This window comes from Equus przewalskii, chromosome 5 (genome assembly GCF_037783145.1).
Source record: "Equus przewalskii isolate Varuska chromosome 5, EquPr2, whole genome shotgun sequence".
NCBI lineage: Eukaryota > Metazoa > Chordata > Mammalia > Perissodactyla > Equidae > Equus > Equus przewalskii.
In genome coordinates, this window is record NC_091835.1 from 67,440,909 (window position 1) to 67,464,906 (window position 23,998).

At 39.3% G+C, this 23,998-nt stretch overlaps 2 protein-coding genes across 2 annotated transcripts; both read left to right on the plus strand.

Annotated features, from left to right (window-relative positions):
- Nucleotides 1-433: 433 nt before the first annotated feature.
- On the plus strand, nt 434-1,369 carry LOC103563627 (olfactory receptor 8S1-like). Its single transcript, XM_008539056.2, has one exon. It carries the CDS (start codon nt 434-436, stop codon nt 1,367-1,369), a length of 936 nt encoding a protein of 311 aa, XP_008537278.2.
- Nucleotides 1,370-15,110: 13,741 nt separating this feature from the next.
- On the plus strand, nt 15,111-20,562 carry LOC103563628 (olfactory receptor 8S1-like). The gene is made up of 3 exons (XM_070619705.1): nt 15,111-15,182; nt 17,818-18,608; nt 20,400-20,562. The coding sequence occupies exons 1-3, from the start codon at nt 15,111-15,113 to the stop codon at nt 20,560-20,562; spliced, it is 1,026 nt and encodes a 341-aa protein (XP_070475806.1).
- The last annotated feature ends 3,436 nt before the right edge of the window (nt 20,563-23,998 follow it).

Genomic DNA, 23,998 nt, shown 5'->3' on the forward strand with positions numbered 1-23,998 from the left:
CATTGGATGATTTTGAGCAAAAAAATGATGTTTGAGAAATTGAAGAGAGCAGACTTAGAAAACCACAGCGGATATGTGTTAGAATTTTTAGGATATCTAGACAATAGGAAGAATGCAATAGCATCTAAATACTGTGAACATGTAGGTGAGCCAGAGGTACTCATTTTTCCAGTTAAATCCCCGTGGAAGAGGAATAGCATTCTCTGAAGTATGTGAAAACTGTGACTCAAACCTGTGATAACAAAACAGGATAAAAACTTACTGGGATACAGTGAGGGCAGCTTTGAGATGTCTGACCACAGCGTCCAGGCAGAGCAGGGAGAGATGGATGAGAAGAAAGGGTGATGCTGTGAAGGAGATAATGATATGAGAAGGACAATCATAGGAGATCTCACCTCTCGTTTTATTTTATTCCAGGGAAACATCCTCTACAATGGCCTTGAGGAACCACAGCATCATCACTGAGTTTATTCTCATTGGACTATCTGATGACCCCCACATCGAGGCTCTGCTCTTTGTGCTCTTCCTGGGGATTTACATTCTGACCATAATGGGGAACCTGACGATGCTGCTGGTGGTCAGGACTGATTCCCATCTCCATACACCTATGTATTTCTTCTTGAGTAATCTATCATTCCCAGACCTTTGCTTCTCTTCTGTCACTGTGCCCAAGCTACTGAAGGACCTCCTGTCTGAGAAGAAAACAATCTCAGTAGAGGGCTGTCTGACTCAGGTCTTCTTTGTGTTTCTCACTGCGGGGACTGAAGCCTTTCTTCTCTCAGTGATGGCCTATGACCGCTATGTTGCCATCTGCCACCCGCTGCTTTATGGCCAACTGATGAGCAACCAGCTCTGTGTGAAGCTGGTGCTGGCCTCCTGGGGCCTGGCCTCTCTCAATTCAGTCGTCATTGTGCTCTTGGCTATTAGCCTGGACTTCTGTGAGGCCCAAACCGTACAGCACTACACCTGTGAGCTGCCCTCCCTCTTCCCTCTGTCTTGCTCTGATATCTCCATCAGTATTGACATCTTGATTTGCTCCATCTTACTGCATGGGTTTGGAACCTTCCTCCCAGTCTTCTTCTCTTATACTCGCATTGTTTCCACCATCCTGAGCATCAGCTCTACCACAGGCAGAAGCAAGGCCTTCTCCACCTGTTCCTCCCACCTCATTGCAGTGATCCTATTCTTTGGCTCAGGTTTGATTCGCTATCTGATGCCCACCTCTGTTTCCTCCCTAGATTTGCTCTCCTCTCTGCAATACAGTGCAGTCACACCCATGCTAAACCCCCTCATCTACAGCCTAAAAAACATGGAGGTGAAGGCAGCTGTGAAAAGGACATTGGGGAAATATCTGCAATATTTTAGGTAGTGAACAAGAAGATAGAATAGTAGGATATGAGTTTGTGTAGGCTATGAGTAAGTGTTTGAACTTAAGGTTGAATTCTGGATCACTAACTTGAAAGGAGCCCTGTACCACCCTCTCCCAGCTATAATGACAATTAAAAGTAAAATATATGAAATTATCGGGAGCTGGCCCCGTGGCCGAGTGGTTAAGTCTGTGCGCTCTGCTGCAGGCGGCCCAGTGTTTCGTTGGTTCGAATCCTGGGCACGGACATGGCACTGCTCATCAAACCACGCTGAGGCAGCGTCCCACATGCTACAACTAAAAGGACCCACAACGAAGAATATACAACTATGTACTGGGGAGCTTTGGGGAGAAAAAGGAAAAAATAAAATCTTAAAAAATATATATATATGAAATTATCTCTGGTTTATAACGGGTATATCTATGGTCTATTTTTTCTTCAACTCCCTCACATCACTACCACCACTTTCCTTCTAGAACTCATAGCTAAATGTTATATCTCCTGAATTAATCATTTATGTATCTAATCTTGTCACCCTTATTATTTTCATCTTTTCGATACACTTTGTTAAAGAGTTCATCCACTTCATTGTCCTCTATAGTATTTAGACTATTTTTATTCCTTCTTTACTTATTTTTATTAAATATTATTTTTATTAAAGTCTTAAATCTATATTTATGAATTTTAACTTTTAAAACAAAATATGTTGACACCTCCGTGAAAGATCATAAGTTTATTTTACTTTAACAATCTTCCTCCTTCTGCTGCCACTTCAATCTGCTCCTCGCCTTCTTTCTTTTCTTACATTCTGAAACTTTTGTCCCTGGATATTATCAAAAAATTATTATCTTTTCATTATTTGACTTTAGAATCAATTATATTCCGGATTTTAATCATAATCTATAGTTATTTGGCTTCATTCTATGAATAAATAAATGTATTTAATATTCACTCCATCCCTTTCATAGCATGTTTTCACTTCCTCTTTTCCACAGGAGGGCATAAGAGTTAGATACTTGGTCTTAAGCACCCAGTTGCATGTGTTCATACCCTGGCTCTGCCCAAGCTTTATGACCCTGACAAATTACTTAACTTCTGTGCACCTCAGTTTCCTATATATAAAGTTGGGATAATAACAGTATCTACCTCATATATTGTGAGAATCAGATGAAATGGTACATTAAGAACTAGAAAACTAATAGCCACCATTTGAGCATTACCCATCATTGTTCATGAGTTCTGTATTTCATTCTGCTTTTATTTTGTTGTAATGTGCACTTATCTGGACTTTTTTAAGAAACGAATATTATGAAATAGTCCAAGACCTTGCATATCCGGTAATCTCTTTATTTTGACTCCACATATGAATGAAAACTTGCCTCATTATAGAATTTTGGGGTCCCATCTTTTTTCCTCTGTATATATTATATATTGTCATCTGGTGTCAATTGGTCTTCAGAAATGTAAGGACAGCATGACGTTTTGCTACAAACAAAAGGTAGAAAACAAAATGGCACCAAGAGAGCACAAAAACAGTAAAAAACAAAAAGAAAAGAAAAGTTTAAAAAAAGATATCAGAAAAATTTAATAAGTGTATACTGTAACAATAATGGAAATATAAACTCATGAATTAAAAGGAAAAGACTTTAAGATTGGACTATAAAAGCTATACGCTATATACAAAATAAAGACCTCAAAGTGATTCATAAATGTTGAAAGTTTTTTCAAATTATTCAAATATCTAACCTAGAAAATGAATACAAAAGGAAAGCAGTTGTAAAGGTATAACTGTCAGCCAAAATTGAATTCAAAGTAAAAAAAAAAAATAGACAAAGAATTTAGCACAGTGGTCAAGCATGTAGTAAATGCTCAATAAATATTTTGCTAACTGAATGAATATAATTCTCAAATTTGGAAGTGTACAATCCACAATGACGTCTATAAGCCACAAAGAAGATATAATGATGTGAACCTTAACTGCTCAACTCACAGAGCGAAAATACTGTAGAAAATAATAAGGAAAATAAACAAATTTATAATAATTGTAAAACACTTTTATAGAGATTTTAGAGTTTTAAATTAAATAGACAAAACAAAAGCAATGGTAAGGAAAAACAGGATAATATAATTAACAATAATGTTCTAATAACATTATATCTAACTATACACCCTGCAAATCAGTGTCTATGGAACATTTACAAAAATTGATCAAATAAAAAATTTCATAAAATTCCAAAAAGTAGAAATGCAACAAGTTAAATTCTCATTTCATGATGTGATAAAATTACAAATTCATAGCAGATGTACCTCGAATAAACAGAAACCACAAAAAACATGATCATCTGGAAATTTTAAAATCTTCTACTAAAAATACTTGAACCAAAGAGGACCTCAAAACTGAAAATAAAAACTAACTAGAAATAGAAATAATGCACTACTGAGTATTAAAACATACATTGTATGACCAAAACTGAATTGAATTTAAGATGCATAGTCTTAACTACTTATATTACTGAACAGAAAATTTAAAAATAAAGTCATAATGAATAAATGATTCCAAATGTCAAGGCCAACAAAATTAACTTAAGAAAAGCAGCAGGATAAAAATGATAATATTAAAAGCAAAAAATTAATCAAGAAATAGAAAAACAGAATTGTCAGATAAACCATGCAATATAAGAGCTGCGCATATGTGCATGTGTGAGGTAATTTCATCTTTCCTTCTCTTCATCTAACAAAGATTATAGGTGTAATGTTACTGTTCACTTTACGTTCTTCTAAGTCATTTGGCAAAACTGAGAAGATTGCATTTCTTTGCGTTTGCTCTTTTCTCTCCACCCCCTCCCACTCCATAGTGTCAGAGAGAGTGTGTGAAAGATTCCAGAGCATGCCTGACACCGCAATCTTGTTATTCCAAACAAAGTCCTCTTGATTTTGGCCCCGTTTTCAGAAACTCTGTGCTCTGCTAGTCAGGAGGAAAATGAAGTCAATCTTCCATAAAGCAGATCCATTAAAAAGAAGAAGAAGAATGAAAAGATAAGGTACACAAATCTAATATCGTCTAACTATGACAAGTCCCTGGAATAAAGAACTGAGGAATAAGAGAAGAATCTTCCCAAAAATCAGAGGAGTTTCCTGGAAAAGACAAAAGAGATGATATTCACACTGAAAGGGTCCAATTAGTTCCCACACAATAAATGATAAGACTCACATCTAGATACAGCATTATAAAATTTCAGAAGGTCAAGGTTGAATAAAATGCAGAATGGATTGACTAGGAAACAGCATTAAGGAATTTTCTAAGCTGTTAACAAGAAATATAAAGAAAATAAGAATATCAAGGGGAAAAAACTAATTTATGCATGAAAGTCATGGCTCAGTATGAAGCATACTAAAATGTAGCATGATTCTAAGAAATTGATAGACTATAAGAAAAATAATTAATTAGAACTTGATGCATGCATATTCCCAAAAGCAGCACATATTTAGGACCACTGTCAGATGAAATCACACTCCTACACTTCAGTGAATAACATTGCCTCAGTCAGAACACGGCTTTCGGTTTTCAGTTCTCATAATCAATCCACAAGCGTGATGTAAATATTAAAATCCTAAACAATGCAAATAATGCAAACAATACAAATAATGATAAAGATATAACAGGAAAGGAGAAATGAAATGTAAGGAAAATAATTTCCTTATGTTGCACTACAGGAATAAAGACACAGTCTAAAACTAATAGAAGAAATACAGTTGAGCCAGACATTGTCTGTTTGTTCCTAATGGCATCTTTGGGCTTCTGAGTACCTCAAATCACAGAAACTAGAAGCTTGCAAACTACGTTTCCCAGACTCCTTTGCCAACTGAAGTTTTGGCCAGTGAGATGCACTCACGCAAGACCAAAGACCAAAAGGAGGCAGATGCTGTTGTTGTTCCTCACCACTGGAGGGCAGATGTGAATGTTTTGGAAGACAGCAAATGTTAGGTTTTACGGTTTCTAAACAAAAGTAATGGAGGGTAGAGACAAATTTGGCCTGGCAGATCATATGTAGATTTCTACATCTACCATGTTCTTTGGAGACAGGCCCTGTGGACGGAACCCTTTGTTCCCTGTTTCCTGACTGTTGCTGTCACTGCTTGGGAGGCCTTGCTTCCGCGTTTTGCAGAGTTGAACTGAGTCTGGGCTGCTTTCCCAAGGGATGCCTCACCCCTGTGTATTTGTGTAAGTGACCCATGGAAAGTGTCTTAGCAAAGACGTTTTACAGAGTACCAAACTTTAAAATCTATCTTCTTTGAAATTAAAAGAAGCTCAGAACTAGACATGTAAATGATCTAATCAGCCATTCCTGGGATCAGTATGGGAGATCATTCACTTTGTGCCCAAGAAATAGAATGAGTAAGGGACACAAAAGGCAAATACACACACTGTATTTCTGCTAAAACAAGGGTTCTCAACTTCAGCATGCTTGATGTTTGGGACTGAATAATTCTTTGTTGTGGTGGGCTGTCCTGTGTATTGTAGGATGTTTAGCACCATCCCTGGCCTTTACTCACGGGACACTTGTAGAACCCCCCCGCCAGTTGTGACAATCAAAAAAGGTCTCCTGACATTGGCAAATGTCTCCTGGGGGGCAAAATTGACCCTAGTCGAGAATCACTGTGCTAGAGCATCTAACTTAAATTTCAACCTACTTTCCTATTCTTGTGAGCTAATCTAGGCCCTGAAAGAACTCCGGAAACTTATTTTACCCTTCTTCTCTGGAACCTGTGACTGAGTTGCTCAAAGGAGTCTTCTCCATTCTTCATTTCCTTTAGACCCAACCCTCTGTGGGTCCTCACGGCTTCTTCAGCTAAGAGACTCCCAAGACAGCCATACCTAGCTTACCACCCCTACTCCATGGAAAAGACTTGCAGTGCCACTCTCCCTTGAGGTCTAGAGTAAAGCAAGGTCCAAGGTCCTTGGCTTTGCTTGGCCCTCCTGATAGAGACACTCAAGCTACATGAAAAAAGAAAGATACTTTGATAGTTTGGTATCATTTGCTCCTCCACTGAAAGGTCCACATCTGCTGTGGTGGCCTTATTGTGTCTTGCATGGGTTATTGCTTCACCTCTGAACCCTGGACCAGGGATGGGGTGAAAAGAGAGAAGGCCTTGACCTCCCTTTTATAGCTTATGTGACCCACACTGCTTTCTTAGCTATCCTGAGAGACTGTGGTAGTGATGTGAAACAGCAAAAATTTTATCTCAAACAGATCCTATTTCAAACCCTTACTCAAGCATGTAACATCTGTGTGAGCTCATATAAGTTATTGAATTTTCATGAGTTTCTTTTATCTCTAAAATGAGCATAATAATATACACATTTCTTGTGGATTTTATAAGGACTCAGTGATATCATGAACAAACCTAGGAACATATCTATTGTTCCTGGAACTACATATAATCAAAACATATATACAAACTGAGAGTAACTCACTTTTGGTAAATATTCACTGAGAATATACTGTGGATCCAGGAAATATGAGGTGTTCATTTCCCTGATGGTACACTGAGGAACCACCATGTGGTGGAGAATAAGTGCTTTGTTGATATCTACCATGTGGCATGGATGAGAGACAGATACTATAGCAGACAACCCAGCTGGGAGACTGGGAGCTTTAGAAAGGAGAGGTAGTGATGGAAGGAAATATCTCAGACTTCTAGGAGTTGATGATCTAACCATGGTGAAAGAACTGAAACAATTCAAAAACAGTGAGCAGTGTCCAAAAGTCATTAATATGGAAAACATGCACTAAAGTGAAAGAAAAGAAGGGGAAGAGAAATCAGTCAACAAGAGCCTGAGATTTCAAATTCTGTTTACTGATTCACTGATTCATCTTTCAAGTTTATTTTAAACATCTAGAATGTGTGGGGCACTGTGCTTATTGACAGGCATTTAACACTGAAGAAGAAAAGTGTGCTGTGAGGGTTAATTCCAGCAGACCTGAATGAGTCTGAACTTCTTACTGAAATAAGAGACATATTTGAATGGCACTGATCCCTGGTCTAAGTATGAAACATATTGATTAATAGTATTGCTTTGTATTCAGAAGTCCAGTGTGAGTTTTGAGGTGGCCCATCCCAATGTGTCAACATTGTTTTGTTGATGATAATGAGATTAATGATTTGCATCTGGTCTCAGTGAGCCCTCACAGAGGCCTCTGCTGTTGGGGCTGGTTGCATAGCAAGAATATGCTTATATGATCAACAGGTTGTAAGATCAGTCCAGGCTCCTTTTGGGCTCCCTGATTCCAAAGTGTTCCATGACCCTATCAGTGGATTTCTGATCTGAGAAAAACGTATGTCCTGATATGGCAGAGAGGATAATTGGAGCTTGTGCCAGCTCTCTCTGGATGCCTTGCTGTGAGACAGCATTTGCCTGTGAGGTTTACCTTTACCTGATGCTATTGCCATGTTTATCCTTTTCCTGCAATAATCATAGATCTGTAAGCATTGTTATTTGGGGCCCTGTGAGTGTCCTTTAATCATCAAACACTATCTTACTGCTGCCATTAGTTCAGTTGGTATCACAAGTGGGATTGGAAGTCCATGCCTACTCCAACTTATTTTTAGCTAAAAATATGGCTAAGCATTGTTTAGATACAAAAAGCATGATTCTGGTAAAGAGGGCGAAAGTGACTCACTGATGTCAGATGGTTGTCAAGACACCCTTGGTTTGAAGTAGCACATGCTTTGAAATCTGCTACTGATAATAAAACTTTCCAATGGAATCTGAAAATGATAAAACTCAAACCTTGGGATTTGGCAAAATGCATTAGCAGGAAACTTCAAACTGATGGCAGGTCCGCTAAAATTCAGTTCCGTGGTTGTTGCACTCAGTGTTAGCAAAAAAAAAGCTCAGAATCTCCTTTGGTTGAGCTTCATTTACCCTCTGGCCAGTAGATGAAGTTCCAACCATGGAACCTGAGCAACCACAATGATAAATTGGCTACACCTGTGAGACCAATTACTATTAAAAAATGTAATTCAAGTGGGACAAGCTGACAATGGAGGGCAAGAAACATGAAAGTAAGGGAGTGTTGAGTGAAAGAATTGAGACTCTTGTAGCATGTTAAAAGCAGCTCCCTGATGAGCCGTTATTGAAACAGCTACTGAGAATTTTAGATCAAGGGGCAATGTCCTTGAACACTGCTGAGTGGAGGAGAACATTTGCTAGCTACTGAGGGAATGTTTGGAAGCACTTTGGATCTTTGAATGGCTGCTACCTTTGCAGGGATGTTTTGTGGGGCAGCTACTAGCTTACTAGACTAGATCAAGGGAACGACCTCTCACATACCCACTTTTGTCTGAGCTCCTGGTTCCGATGTGTTTCACACACATATTTATGGTTTCTGATCAAGAGAGAAAGCACATGCTGGTATGGCCCTGCAGAGGGAAGGAAATTGAGCTCCATTCAGTCCTCTCTGGAGTCCTTGCTGTGAGGCAGCCCTTGGTTGTGATGCATATCCTTACTTTAAATCTGTTGCCAAATTATATCCTTTTCCTGCACATCATTGATTTGTAATCATTGTCATTTTAGATCCTTTGAGTCTTCTTTATCAATGGAACCCTGCCTGTCACCATTAGTACAAAAAAACCTCTTGCCTTCATGGAGTTTGAAGTTTAGTGGGAGCTGCATAGCAAGTATGGGATCAGCAAGGAGGTCCAGCATGGCTGGCAGGGCAAGTTTCTCATAAGCCTTAGGGAGAAATGGTTGGTCATTTAGACCTCTGCAATGAAGTCTGGATGAACTAGGATTATTTTTCCCTAAACCCATAAGCAAAGAGAACACTGGGGGTTTTGAAAAAAGGAGAAATTAGAAGACATCTGGGTTTGGGGAAATTTTATCTGGAGGAAGAATGCATTATAAGTCATTAAGGACTTGAATGAAGTTCTCATAAGAACTTGGAAGTAAAAGCAATAGATTTCTCTCTCTGAGCATTGAACAACAAAAACAACACTTAATACATTAGGCCAGTAATAGGCAAAATCAACTTAAGATACAACGTGATTGGCCATTAATATATCCAGTGTGTTACTATATCTAAAAATGTAGAGTTGGAAGCTTGAATGTGTCCCATTGTACCTTCTAATCCCAAGTTTGAACTTCCTGGAGCTCCTGAACTGAGCTGCAGCTAGAGCCATCAAGCCGGGGATAGTAAGGCTCAGGCCCTCAGGCCCCTCTGTTAGGAGGAGTGTGTGCAGGCCTTTCTTTCCAGGGGCTGAACATGGATGTTCCTGGGAATATTAGCACTCAAGTGATGGACCTACAGGTGAAAGGTTAGTATTACTGCATGCGAATGTATCTTTCTGTCTGACTCCCAAGCATCTAAGCAAGAACTAAAACAAAGCTAAGTCTTCCTATCTTGAGGATGGGAAAGCATGAGGAGACTAGAGTGCAGAAGTAGGTACCTGAAAGTGAGACCAGCAACTTGCCCACTTCTACCCCACACGCACACAAGTGGAGATTCTGTTCTTTCCCAGACTGCTGCCACTTAAGAAACTCAAACAGCCAGCCTTTGGCCACAATGAGCCAACCGAAACAATACAGAGAGACAATCAGAGAGATAAACATCAAGTAGAATAATCAGAACCACCTCATAAAAAATGTCAAAGGAGATAGACATGGCCCTAAACAACCAGCACAGAAAAAAAAAAATAGTCAGGGCAGTTAAAGAGATTCAAATACAGTAGAATTTTACATTCTGGAACCAAGAGCTATAATTTTCTCATTTAAAAACTCAGACTTCCAGTTTCAGCTCAGAGATATAGAGGGTTGGAAAGATATCACTCCCACTCTTACAACAAGAAAAAAGCTGGACAAACTGAAAATCAACAACTTATCTTAGACCATCAAAGAACTGTCACAGGGCAGATGGCCTACAATAATCTGGAGAGAAATGAGTGCCTGGAGGGAGACACAGGACCTGAGCACTTGCTTACCTTGGACAGAAGCTGCCTGGTGTCGTATAAACTAGTAGGAAAATTAAACCAGAAATTTTGACAAATTGCTAGAGGCAGAATGTATGCTGATGTGAGACTGTGAGGCTTTCCCATGGTGCTCACTGCAGTCAGGGAACAGCAGCCACTATCAAATTCTCCCAGGTCCAGGAGATAGGAGACTATCTCCTCTATGGAACAAAAGGTTTGTCCTGAAGCAGGAAATTCATCAAAGCCCATCTGAGCGCTCGTGCAGTCCCATTGCAGCCAGGGAAAAGGATTCAAAACCTTAGCCTGAGGAAATTGGTGAATATGGAAAGGCAAAGGTACAAAAGTATCCAAACAATTCTGAGAAAGAAGAACAAAACTGAACAAGTTACATTACCCAATTTCAGGACTTGTTATAAAGTTACAGTATTCAAGACAGTGTTGTATCTTCAAAAGGATAGCAAAGGACTAGACATGTAGATCAACGAAGCTGAGTGAAGAATCCAGAAATAGATCCACACAAATATGATTAACTGATTTTCAAAAGGTGCAGAGGAAGCTCAGTGGAGAAATGAAAGTCTTTTCAACAAGTAGTGGTAGAAGAATTGGATGATGTAGGGCAAATACAAATTAAAAATAAAAGGCTAATTCTCTCTGTTGAAAATAAGGGAGAGACTTCCCTCCTCCTACCCTTTTTCTTAGAGCATGCACTTTAGAAAACTTCTAAGTTCTTTCTGTGTCTCTTTGAAATGTATGTAAATCTTTTCAAAGGTTAAATAAGTCTCTTGTCAGCTTTACTATCCAGTACCGTCTTTCTCAAGGACCATCTCTTTAAAATGTAATGATCAGAGGAGATAGCACCCGTCTCCCAGTTTCTGTGGAATGATGGGAGCCTAACCTCAGAGGGGCCTCACTCCAAGTTGCAAAACTGTCTCCTGTCCTAATGGTGTGAGAAGTTTGTTTTTCTTTGGATAAAGCCAATTAGCAAACACAAATGATCACCTCAATTACCAGGAAATCTAGAATGAGCATATGTATGGTAAATGGTGCTGTCAAGTTCTCTTACTTAAGCACTACTTATTGTTTATCATGAGAACATGTATGTAATGGGCTCTATCTGCTTGGCTATTGTGGTATAATGGTAAATAACACTTGATCCTCCTCCTAAATGCAGTGCTGGGCCTAAGAGAGATGACATTTATGACTGGAAATCAACTATACTTGGTCCACCAGGTTCTGTATTTGGAGGTGGTGTTTTTTTCCTGAATATCACATTTTCATCTGATTATTCATTTAAGCCACCAAAGGTTAGCTTCCACACCAGAATCTATCTCTGCAACATCACAGTCAGGGACTTATCTAATTAAAGACAACTGGAGTACCGCTTAGACTATTTCAAAGGTATTCCTAGAAGAAAACATAAGAATAAAGCTCCTTGACATAGGTCTTGGTCATGATTTTTTGGATATGACACCTAAAGCACAAGCAACAAAATCAAAAGTAAACAAGTGGGACTACATCAAACTAAAAAGCTTCTGTGCAGAAAAAAATAACCATCAATAAAATGAAAAGACAACCTATAGAATGGGAAAAAATATTTGCAAACCATGTATCTGGTAAAGTGTAAATATCCAAACTCTACAAAGAACTCATACAACTCAATAGAAAAAAACAAATAATTCAATTAAAAAACAGGCAGAGGACCTGAATATATGCTTTTCCAAAAAAGGTATATGAAAGGCAAAAAGATACATGAGAAGATGCTCAACATCACTAGTCATTAGGGAAACGCAAATTAAACCACAATGAGATATCTCCTCACTCCCATTAGAATGGCCGCCACCAAAAAGACGAGAGATAATAAACGGATGTGGAAAAAAACGAAACCCTTGTGTACTGTTAGTGGGATTGTAAATTGGTACAGCCCCTGTAGAAAACAGTATGAAGGTTCCTCAAAACATTAAAAATAGAACTACCATATAATCCAGCAGTTCCACTTCTGGGAATGTATCCAAAGAAAACAAAAACACTAAGTCAAAGAGATGTCTGCTCTGCCATGTTCATAGCAGTATTATTTACAATAGCCAAGACATGGAAATAACTTGAGTGTTCATCAATGGATGAATGGATAAAGAAGTTGTGATAAATAGAATATTATCATACAGGAATATTTATTATATATTATAATGAATATGCACCATATACTATAATATTCAAGTAGAAGATTATTCAGCCATTAAAAAAATAAGGAAATCGGGGCTGGCTAAGTGGCACAGCAGTTAAGTTTGCATGTTCCACTTCTCGGAAGCCTGGGATTTGCCAGTTCAGATCCCGGGTGCTGACGTGGCACCGTTTGACAAAAGCCGTTTGACATGGCATCTCGGCAGGCAATTTAAACCTTTAGTTCTGAGAGTCTGTAATCCTTGTTAATTGCAGGCACGAGTTACCAAGGAAGAACAAGCAGTGTCCATTCTTGGAGATCTTTACAAAGAGGATAATCTACCATCTGTTGTAGATGAGTTTCTTTTGCTTAAAGATCTCTTTCCTGTTGTATTCTATTGGTTTCGGTTGTGCCAAAAGATACGATTCCTAACGCTTTCCAGTTTTTTTCTGGTTTGCTGCTAAACTCTAACTTTGTCACCAAAGTAAAGGTTCTGACCCATCGTACATCATCTTAATCCGAGAAGAGAAAACAGTCTCAAACGTGTTGTTTGAAAGGAAGGAGCCCCTAAATTTTCATCTGCAGAGATCTCGGGAGACCCTGGGGGGACAACCTGGGAGCCCGTGGAATTCACACAATAGGGTAAAATATGGCGGCTCTTTGGAAACCATCGACAGGGAAAGGAATGAATACGTTAGTTGTGGTAGGCATCCCATATATAAAGTAGAGGAAGATGGGCATAGATGTTAGCTCAGGGCCAGTCTTCCTCAGCAAAAAGAGGAGGATTGGCAGTAGATAGCTCAGGGCTAATCGTCCTAAAAAAAAAAAAAAGAGGAAATCTTACCATTTGCAATACCATGGATGGACCCTTTGAAAGCATTATGCTAAATAAAATAAGCCAGGCAGAGAAAGACAAATATTGTATGATCTCACTTATACATGAAATCTAAAACGTAAACATTTCTTTAAATTTTTAAAAAATAAACTCATAGAAAAAGAGATCAGACTTGTGGTTACCAGAGGCAGAGTGTGGGGGGAAGAGGAATTGGAGGAAGGTTGTCAAAGGTACAAAGTTCCAGTTATAAGATAAACAGGTGCTGGGAATATAATGTACAATATGATGACGACAGTTAATACTGCTGTATGTAGTACTGGAAAGTTGTTTTTAAAGGAGTAAATCCTAAGAGTTCTTATGACAAGGAGAAAATTTTTTTCTTTTTTCTTTTCTTCTTTCATTTTATAGTACCTATATGAGATGATGGATGTTAGCAAACCTATTGTGGCAATTATTTCATAATATATGTAAATTAAACCATCATGCTGTACACCTTAAACTTATATAGTGCTGTATGCCAATTATTTCTCATAAAACTGGAGGAGAAAATAATACTTTCAGTTTTTCAAAACAAAACAGAAGTCTAGATTTATTTGGAATGCTTTACTTTCTCTGAGGAATAAAGAAAACATTTCTGTGAGCCAAGATTAGCCTGTAGGCCATTAATTGTGATATCTGCAAGAACATGCTACTACTTATACATAAATTATAGAACAAAAGGAAAAATGTATTTGATTCCGCAAACATTTCAAAATAGCTTATAACTTCTCTATTTTTTTCATAGACCAAAATTCATACCCTACGCTTCATTTCTATAACAAAAGTATCAGTTTTCCTTATTCCTGCTAATTGGAAAGATGTAATCTTCCTCCTTTCAAAGATCTCTCTCTCTCCCCCAGGAGCTGAATTCCATCCACTTTTTTCCTCAGATGTCTTATTTTATGAAAGTATATCCTCTCTGATCTATACCTTCAACCACTCTCTCAACTCAGCATAAGTATACTACATGAGATCTCTCCCATCTGGAAGGACAGCGGTAGGCACCGTGTGCACTCCCTGGGTTCCGGGCACTAGATTCATTGTCAAACTTTTTGAAAGAATGATCTTTACTTATTTCTCCAAGTTTTTCTTTGCTCTTTCATTCTTATTCTTAATTTCAGATCTATTGGAGAATAATTTACATATAAATGTCCTTTAATACTTATTCAAATGCAGTGGGGCTCCTGTCCCCACTACTCTTTTGAAACCACTCTTATAGATGCACCAATGAATTCATTTATTGCTAAATCCAAGAACTTTCATTTTGTTCCAAACCTTCATTTCCTGCACACTGTATATTATTGATCAGCAGGTTAACATTACAACCATTTTCCTTCAAAATTGATGTACAATAGATATACGTTAATCACAGAAGAATAAGAAAATAGAAAAAAAAAGAGTACAAGTTTGTAGTTGTAGATTAGTTATGTTTAAAACGCCTACTTGCTTTATGTACCAAAGTATATCAAAATGTATTTTGTGATGTACTGAAGGTCCTGAAGCCCACCAAATGTCACAGTGCATTTCAGCCTAATTCATTGTCTGAATTAAGTTATAAAAGTAGCCAAAGATGACTAGGAATTATGTCATTTGATTAAAACCAGATCTACTTCTGACTTTGTGGTTCAAGCTGCTGTGAAAAATGTTTTCCCTGTTACCTTTCTCAGTTTGTACTGAGAGGATTTCCTTTTACCCTTCGTAGCTCAGAGAGCCCTGATGTATCTTCTCAAACACAATAAACATGCTCCTGAAGGCAAAAGAAAAAGTCTACTGCAAGCTTCTTTTTGATGCTGGGAAGTTGGAGGCACTTTGGGTTAGTTAGAAAATCTATTTTAGGAAGACAAAGGTTAAGCTGGTACAGAAGAGGTCCCAAAATACAAGGAATCAAACAAAATAAAAGATCATTTGTCTCTCAGGGCCAGAGATGTCTGGATGGCCCAGAGTGAAAGGCCCGAGTTCCTGCTATTCAGCTGCTTAGTGATTTCCTAGGGACTTACTCAATCAACAACCCTTCCACCCTCACCCACAGCAAAGACTGATAATCGCCCTCCAGTACCTGCCCTTCCCTTCTACCTTGCAGTAATAGAGCTTTCCCACGTTTTAGAGACATGACTCTTCACGTAACGTAGAGACCACGTTTTTCAGCCACAAGTGGTCAAAATTGGGCAACAATCAAGGAGCTGATAATTGTTGAAGCTGGGTGATGGATACAGAGGGGTTATTACACTATTCTTTCTACTTCTGTATATGCTTAAATTTGTCCATAATAAAAAGTTTACACCACAATTAAAATTTTGTTTTATGGCCGGCCCAGTGACATAGTGGTTAAGTTCATGTGCTCCGCTTTGGTGCCGCAGGGTTGCAGGTTCAGAGCCTGGGTGCACAGCGACACATCGCTCATCAAGCCATGCTGTGGAGGCAACCCATATTCAAAGTACAGGAAGAATGGCAAAGATGTTAGGGCCAGTCTTCCTTAAGCAAAAAGGGGAGGATTGGTTGCAGATATTGCTCAGGGTCAATCTTCCTCACCAAAAGCATTAAAAAAATTGTTTTCAAGTTTTTCATATTTTTGGATTTTATTTAAATTGCAATGCATGAAAGAATTAACTCTGGATGATGATAAATTTTTATTTTCTTCCTTTATCATTAAAATACATTTAATATCTTTTGAAAATATCTTCAACATCTTTTTCATTTTTTACCTTTTATCATTATCTTATTTGTATAATCATAAATATGATTTAAAACATAAGAAAATGGGGATGAGAAGGACGGACAGAGAGAAGGATGAAGGGAGACAGGATGGGAGGAAGGAAGGAAAGGAGGAAATTTCAAGCCTTACAACTCTATATTTTAATCATTAGACGTTATCTGCTACCCTAGGACCCCTCTTACATGATGCAACCCACTGAAACAAGAGTGATTCAGGAGAGGAATACTTAGCCCTGGAGAACTCATTCAGACTCAGAGCAGGCCTCCTGCTTAAGGGCTCTCCAGGGACATCTCACTCTCCAGGGTCTACACCTGAGATCAAGTCCCTCTGCCCATCGTTATTTGGAAGGCAGAGTCAAGAAGACGTCCCCTTTGACAGAAACACTATAGGGATATTTCCTTGCTCAGAAGTTCCACCCCTGCATCTTCTGAAGGAAGGACAAAGTTGAAGAAAGCCCACAGAGCCCTAGACACATCTGTGGCTTTTGCTCCAGTGTTGGAAAGGATGCCATTCAGATATCCTCCAGTGAGAGCATCTCTTGTTGGCCTAGAGAGTCCACGTAAAGACAATTTCCTTTTCACTGAAATCCATAAACTCTTAAAACTATCCACTCAAGGAACCCATGAGTGTACAAGCCATGAACAGAGATCAGATCTTCATTTATCATCTTCCTGAGTTACTCATCATGGAGGAGGAAGGGGTGACCAATTTACCTTCCTCTGGTCTAGGCTAAACCCTGTAACTGTCCATTTTGCCAGGAGGCCTAGGTGGTTATTTTTATCTCTCCCCTTTTTTTTTATTTTGGCTGTTGCCATCCTTGTGATACACAAATGATAGTCCAGGTTCAAATTGGCTTTATCCAAATACACTGGTACCAACTCAGAGAACAGCAATCTTCATGGAATCTCCTGTTACTAGGATTACAGTGCCAACAGTACACGTTATAGATTCTCAGAAACCATGGAAGGGAAAGGCTTTGGAGTAACTGAAGTGCACAGCACTCACCTCCTTTGTGAAGTCTTCCTCCCATCCACCTTCCATGAAACCAGCACACTTGCATGCCGCTTCTGCTTGAGATAACACAGAAGGGGAAAGGGGGTTTCTATGTACTACCAGAGCTACCCGAGGAAAACTTGCTCCCAATCTTTAGAACGTCTAAGCTGGAAGGGATTGGAGAAACCATCTAATTTTCCCTGATTGGTTTGGGTTTTTCTAAATGAGAAATTCAAGTCACTTCCTCACAAACTTACAGTGGCAGAGAAAGGTCTTGCAACATCAGCAGGGGTCACAATACCCCTATCAATCATTCAACCATTCATCATGTCTGTAAGCCAGATGGCCAGCCAGAATGTCTATTGCTTATTTACTATACCAGTCAGCCCTCCTGCGGTTTGAGCTCAGTTCCTTTTGGAACTGGAGAACAGCACTTCTCAGTGCTCTGGAGTCTGTTCCCCACTTCCTTCTCTTCCTTCTCCAGTCTGAATAATCTCTGTTCTCTTTTCTTTCCTTTCTAGGGCTGATGCTCTACACTCTTCCTTCTCACCTTCTCCACCTTAGCCATTAGGTTACCGCCTGAGCTGGGAAGGGCTGAACAGGTCTGATACAGCAGGGTTGCCTCTGCTACATAATCTCTCCTGGATCAGCCCAGAAGCTTTGCTCCTAATTCCCCATCCCCACACATGCTTTGAGACTGATAACTCGTTTGAGCATTCTTGTCAGTCCTTGTCCCCCTGAGGGGAAACTTGAATGCTCCGTGGAAGCTGGCAACAGAACCACAGTCACTGCGTTTGTTCTCCTAGGACTATCCAACAACCCTCTGATCCAGGGAGTACTCTTCGTACTGTTCCTGGTGATCTACCTCCTGACCCTCACGGGGAACCTGCTGGTGCTGCTGGTGATCAGTACTGATTCCCATCTCCACTCTCCCATGTACTTCTTCCTGCGTCACCTCTCCTTCCTGGATGCTTTCTATTCCTCGATCATCGTGCCTAAACTGCTAGAGAATCTTCTTTCCAAGAAGAAGCCTATATCTCTCCTTGAGTGTTTCGCCCAGATCTCCTTGGTCATAATTTCTGGGGCCACTGAGGCTTGCCTCCTTGCAGTCATGGCCTATGACCGGTTCCAGGCTGTGTGCCACCCACTGTTGTACACGGCGGCTATGAACAGGAAGGTATGTACTGGCCTGGTGGGAGCCTCCTGGGCCATAGGAATGGGGACTGGCCTGGTTAACACCATCCTTCTGGCTCAGCACCACTTCTGTGGCCCCAACCTTGTCCACAGTTTCGCCTGCGAGCTCCCCCCAGTGCTCCTGTTGGCCTGTTCTGACCCCTACATTAGCATCGCCTCCATCTTTACTAGCATGATGGTCCTAGGCCTTGGCAACTTGGTCCTACTGCTGGGTTCCTACACTCTTATCATCACGACAGCCCTGGGGATCAACTCTGCTACGGGTCGGAACAAGATCTTCTCCACCTGCTCTTCTCATATTCTTGTGGTCACCATCTTTTATGGTTCTGGAGTTTTCAGGTATGTCATAATTTACTTCCCTAATATAAACGCAGGATATTCCTCACCCTAGTGGCGGTGGTCTATAGAACAGAGCATTGCAACGTCCCAGGAAAATAATTGTACTGAATTCAAAGGGCCTGGTTTCTAGTTCTGGCTCTGCTGTGCCCTAGCTAGCTGTGTGAATTATTAAAAAATTTATTTTCTTTATGAGCCTTCAATATCTAACTCTGAAAAATGAGCATAAATAAGCATAAATGAAGCATAAATGAGCATAAATGAAGTATTTCCTATTTTCATTCACCTATGATTTGGGAGTTCTCAAAAGGCAATCAGAGAGCTTTCAGAAGATTTTTATTCAATGCTAGACAAAAAAGTATAACGTCATCCTTAAAATAGATGCCATATTTCTCTCCTACAGGAAGAGGATGTATCTAAAGTGTATTTGTGTCATAACTATTTATTAGACACATACTATACAGCGGCTGCTTTACATGGTCAAGCTTAATTTTAGTGTGTATCGCACTACAAGAGAAACTCGCTAACCCCTTTTTCAGGTAAGATCTCTGACTTATAGGAATAACCAGATATTTTCTCAAAGGTCTCAGAACAAGCTAGTAATGGAGACATAGTATAAACCAAGTCTCACTGACTTCAAACCTTACACTCTTTCCTACCACGCTTCTCTCAAACATAAGCAGCTCTAGCTGATGCCTCCTCACAGCCTAGGACACAGAACAACTGATGGGCTGGGCTCTCTACTGGTGAGGTGAAGATGGAGTTGCACAAATTGCTCCATAGTTTTCTCACATGCTTGCTACGTGGAGAGAAGTTGGGGTGGGAAAGACTGATAAGGAATGGTCCAGGAGAGCTCACCTAAGACTTTAAACAAATCTTTTCGTCACCCTTTGTCTAAGTTTCCTCATATATAATAAGGAGACAATAAAATTTCTCCTACCTACTTCACAGAAATGTCAGGAGGGATAAATTAGATGATGAAGAATGACAGTAAAATAAATATCTTTTTTAAGCAAGCACACCAGAACCCACACAGAACATTCCAATGGTGACGGCACCACTGCAAAAACAAAAAACAAAAAACATAAAAGTAATGCTTCTTTGTGAAGTACTCCCAGTGACACTTAAACGATGCATCCAAAAATGTAATCTTACTATTTTGGATTCCTATCCTGTGCTCAACACATTTTTGTCTTCCACTTTATTCACCAAGCTTAGCTTCTTCATTAAGCCACAGAAAATGTACCTGAAAGGACTGATGTTTGTTCCACTAAGCATTATATAAATAATGTACTGTGATTCTGAGAGTAATTCCAGAGCCATAAATGTTGGGAACAATGACTTTATTGGACCAAGCATACAGTTTTGCAAGGGAATAATCATCACAAGATGAGAACATATTGTTGTATATATAGGGAAAAGGAGAGAGAAAAAATCCTGATATTATCGTCTTAACTATTAAGGAAAGATGCTTTGAAGACTATGAAATGGTACAGAAATGCATGAAACTACTATAAGTTCTATTCTAAGCCCCAGCACTTGATGTGCGGAAGGACTTTCTTTTTCCCATCATTTTCTGCATAAGATCCCTTTTGTTTGGAGGTGTTTCAAGCCAGAAATGACTGACTTCTCACTGATCATACTGCCATTTCTAGATGCTGTCACCAATGATAGATGACTCAGCTCTAAGGACCCTCTTTGCAGAGTTTCTGGGATGGGACCGACTGTGGCTGCCAGCACTATTGTGGCCATTGTCTTGAGCTCAGTTTACTCCTTTGTGCCATTCCCTTCAAGGTACATGACTCCAGCATCCGGCTCAGCCCTGGAGCAAGTGCTCTCCGTGCAGTACAGTGTGGTGACCCCATTGCTAAACCCCCTCATCTACAGTCTGAAGAACCAGGAGGTGAAGGCAGCTCTGAGGAGGATGCTGGCCAGGAAGCCCAGGCTTACCTTCTAACCCAGGCTCTACTGCCTCCACACAACTAGAGGAAAAGTTGTGGGAAGGTTGAAGAGTCAAGAAGAGCTACTATCACTCAGCTGTCTCAGCATTCATTCTTTTCCAAAACAGAAGCCCTAGCTCCCCTCACTCCAGTGTCCTCCCCTTGTCAAGCAAGATGGGAAAACCTCCACAGGGGAGCTGACACCCATCCACAGGGGGTTCAGTCACCACACAAGAAAATCTTCACAAAAATAGTATGAAGGATGCTCAAAATATTTAAAAAATAGAACTATCATATGATCTAGCAATTCCTCTTCTGGAAATACATCCAAAGGAAACAAAACACTAACTCAGAAAGCTATCTGCACCCCCATGTTCATAGCAGCATTATTTACAGTAGCCAAGACATGGACACAACTTAAGTGTTCATTGATACTTGAACAGATAAAGAAGTTGTGATATACACAATGGAGTGTGATTCATTCATAAAAGATAAGGAAGTCCCACCATTTGCAATAACATAGATGGACCCTGAAGGCATCATGCTAAGTGAAATAAGTCAGACAGAGAAAGACAAATACCGTATGATCTCACTTACATGTGGAATCTAAAAACTACAAAATTTTTTAAATTTTTAAAAACTGAACTCATAGATAAAGACATCAGACTTGTGGGTACCAGAGGCAGAGGGTGAGGAGAGGGAGAATTGGAGGAAGGTAGTCAAAAGGTACAAATTTCCAGTTATAAGATAAATAAGTGCTATGGATGTAATGGGCAACATAACGACTATGCTTTGTACTGCTGTACGATATATAGGAAAGTTGTTAAAAGAGTAAATCCTTAGAGTTCCCATCACAAGAGAATTTTTTTTCTTTTTTCTTTTCTTATTTCTCTTCTCTTCATCGCACCCATATGAGATGATGGATGTTAGCAAACCTACTGTGGCAATTATTTCACAATGTATGTAAATCAAACCATCATGCTGTACACCCTAAACTTATACAGTGATGTATGTCAATTATTTCTCAATAAAACTGGAGGAAAAAGAATACTTTCAATTTTTCAAAACAAGAAAGAAGTCTCGAATTTATTTGGAATCCTCTGCTTTCTCTGAGGAATAAACAAAACATTTCTGTGAGCCAAGATTAGCCTGTAGGCCATTAATTGTAATATCTTCAAAAACAGGCTACTACTTATACATAAATTACAGAACAAAAGGAAAAATGTATTTGATTCTGTAAACATTTCACAATAGCATATCACTTCTATATCTCTTTCACAGATCAAAAGCTATGCCCCACTTTCATTTCTACAACAAAAGTACCAGTTTTCTTCATTCTTGTTAATTGGAAAGAAGTATTCTTCCTGCTTTCAAAAACCTCTCTCTCCAACCAGGAGCTGGATTCCATCCACTTTTTTCCACAGAAATCTTATTTTAGCGAGTGCATCCTCTCTCACCTATATCTTCAACGACTCTCTCAACTCAGCATAAGTGTGCTACATCCAATCTCTCCCATCTGGAAAAACAGCAGCAGCCACTGTGCGCCCTGCCTGGATCCCAGGCACCGGATTCACTGTCACACTTTTTGAAAGAATGATCTTTATTTATTGCTCCAGGTTTTCTTTGCCTTTCAATTGTTTTTTTTTAATTTAGCTTTATTGGTGTTTAATTGACATATAAATGTCCTTTAATTCTTATTCAAATGCAGTGGGGCTCCTGTCCCCACTACTCTTTTAAAACCACTCTTATAGATGCACCAATAAATCCATTGATTTCTAAATCTAATAAACAACTTTTCTTTTGCTGCAAACCTTCACCCCCTGTACACTGTATATTGTTCATCAGTAGGCTGACATTTCAATTACTTTCCTTCAAAATTAGTACACAATGGATATATGTTAATCACAGAAAAGTGAAAAAACAGAAAAAAAAGAGTAGAAGTTTATAGCTATAGATTAGTGGTGTTTAAAACACCTACTTACAATTCTTGCTTCTTTTGTGTATCAAAATATATTTTGCGATATACTAAAGGTCCTGAAGTCCACCAAATGTCACAGTGCATTTCAGCCTAATTCATTGTCTGAACTAAGTTATAAAAGTAGCCAAAGATGACTAGGAATTACATCATTTGTATTAAATCCAGATCTACTTCTGACTTTGTGGTTCAAGCTGCTGTGAAAAATGTTTTCCCTGTTACCTTTCTCAGTTTGTACTGAGAGGATTTCCTTTTACCCTTCGTAGCTCAGAGAGCCCTGATGTATCTTCTCAAACACAATAAACATGCTCCTGAAGGCAAAAGAAAAAGTCTACTGCAAGCTTCTTTTTGGTGGTGGGAAGTTGGAGGCACTTTGGGTTAGTTAGAAAATCTATTTTAGGAAGACAAAGGCTAAGCTGGTACAGAAGAGGTCCCAAAATACAAGGAATCAAACAAAATAAAAGATCATTTGTCTCTCAGGGCCAGAGATGTCTGGATGGCCCAGAGTGAAAGGCCCGAGTTCCTGCTATTCAGCTGTTTAGTGATTTCCTAGGGACTTACTCAATCAACAACCCTTCCACCCTCACCCACAGCAAAGACTGATAATCGCCCTCCAGTACCTGCCCTTCCCGTCTACCTTGCAGTAATAGAGCTTTCCCATATTTTAGACACATGACTCTTCATGTAATGTAGAAACCATATTTTTCATCCCCAAGTGGTCAAAGTTAGGCAACAGTCAAGGAGCTGATAATTGTTGAAGCTGGGTGACGGATACAGAGGGGTTATTACACTATTCTTTCAACTTCTGTCTATGCTTAAATTACCCACAATAAAAAATTTTTACCACAACTAAAATTTTGTTTTAGGGCTGGTCCAGTAGTGTGGTGGTTAAGCTCAAGCACTCTGCTTCGGCGCCCCAACATCACGGCTTCAGAGCCTGGTGGTAGACCTACACATCACTCATTGAGCCATGCTGTGGAGGCATCCCATACAAAGTACAGGAGGATTGGCACAGATGTTACCTCAGGGCCAGTTTCTTCAAGCAAAAAGGAGAGTATTTGCAGCAGATGTTAGCCCAGGGCTAGTCTTCCTCCAAAAAAAAAAAATTTGATTTAAAGTTTTTAATCTATTTGGATTTTATTTAAATGGCAATACATAAAGAATTCATTCTGGATGATGATAAATTTTTATTTTCTTCCTTTATCATTAAAATGTATTTAATATCTTTTGAAAATATCTTCAACATCTTTTTCATTTTTTATCTTTATCATTATCTTATTTTTATAATCAAGAATATGATTTAAAACATAAGAAAATGTGATGGAAGGGAAGGAGAGACAGTGGGGGAGAGGGAAGGAGACAGGGTGGGAAGGAGGAAGAAAAAGGGAACATTCCAAGCTTCAGAAGTAGGAAACTTTAGAACTCTGTATTTTTATCTTTAGAAATTATTGGCCACACTGGGGCTCCTCTTGTATGAT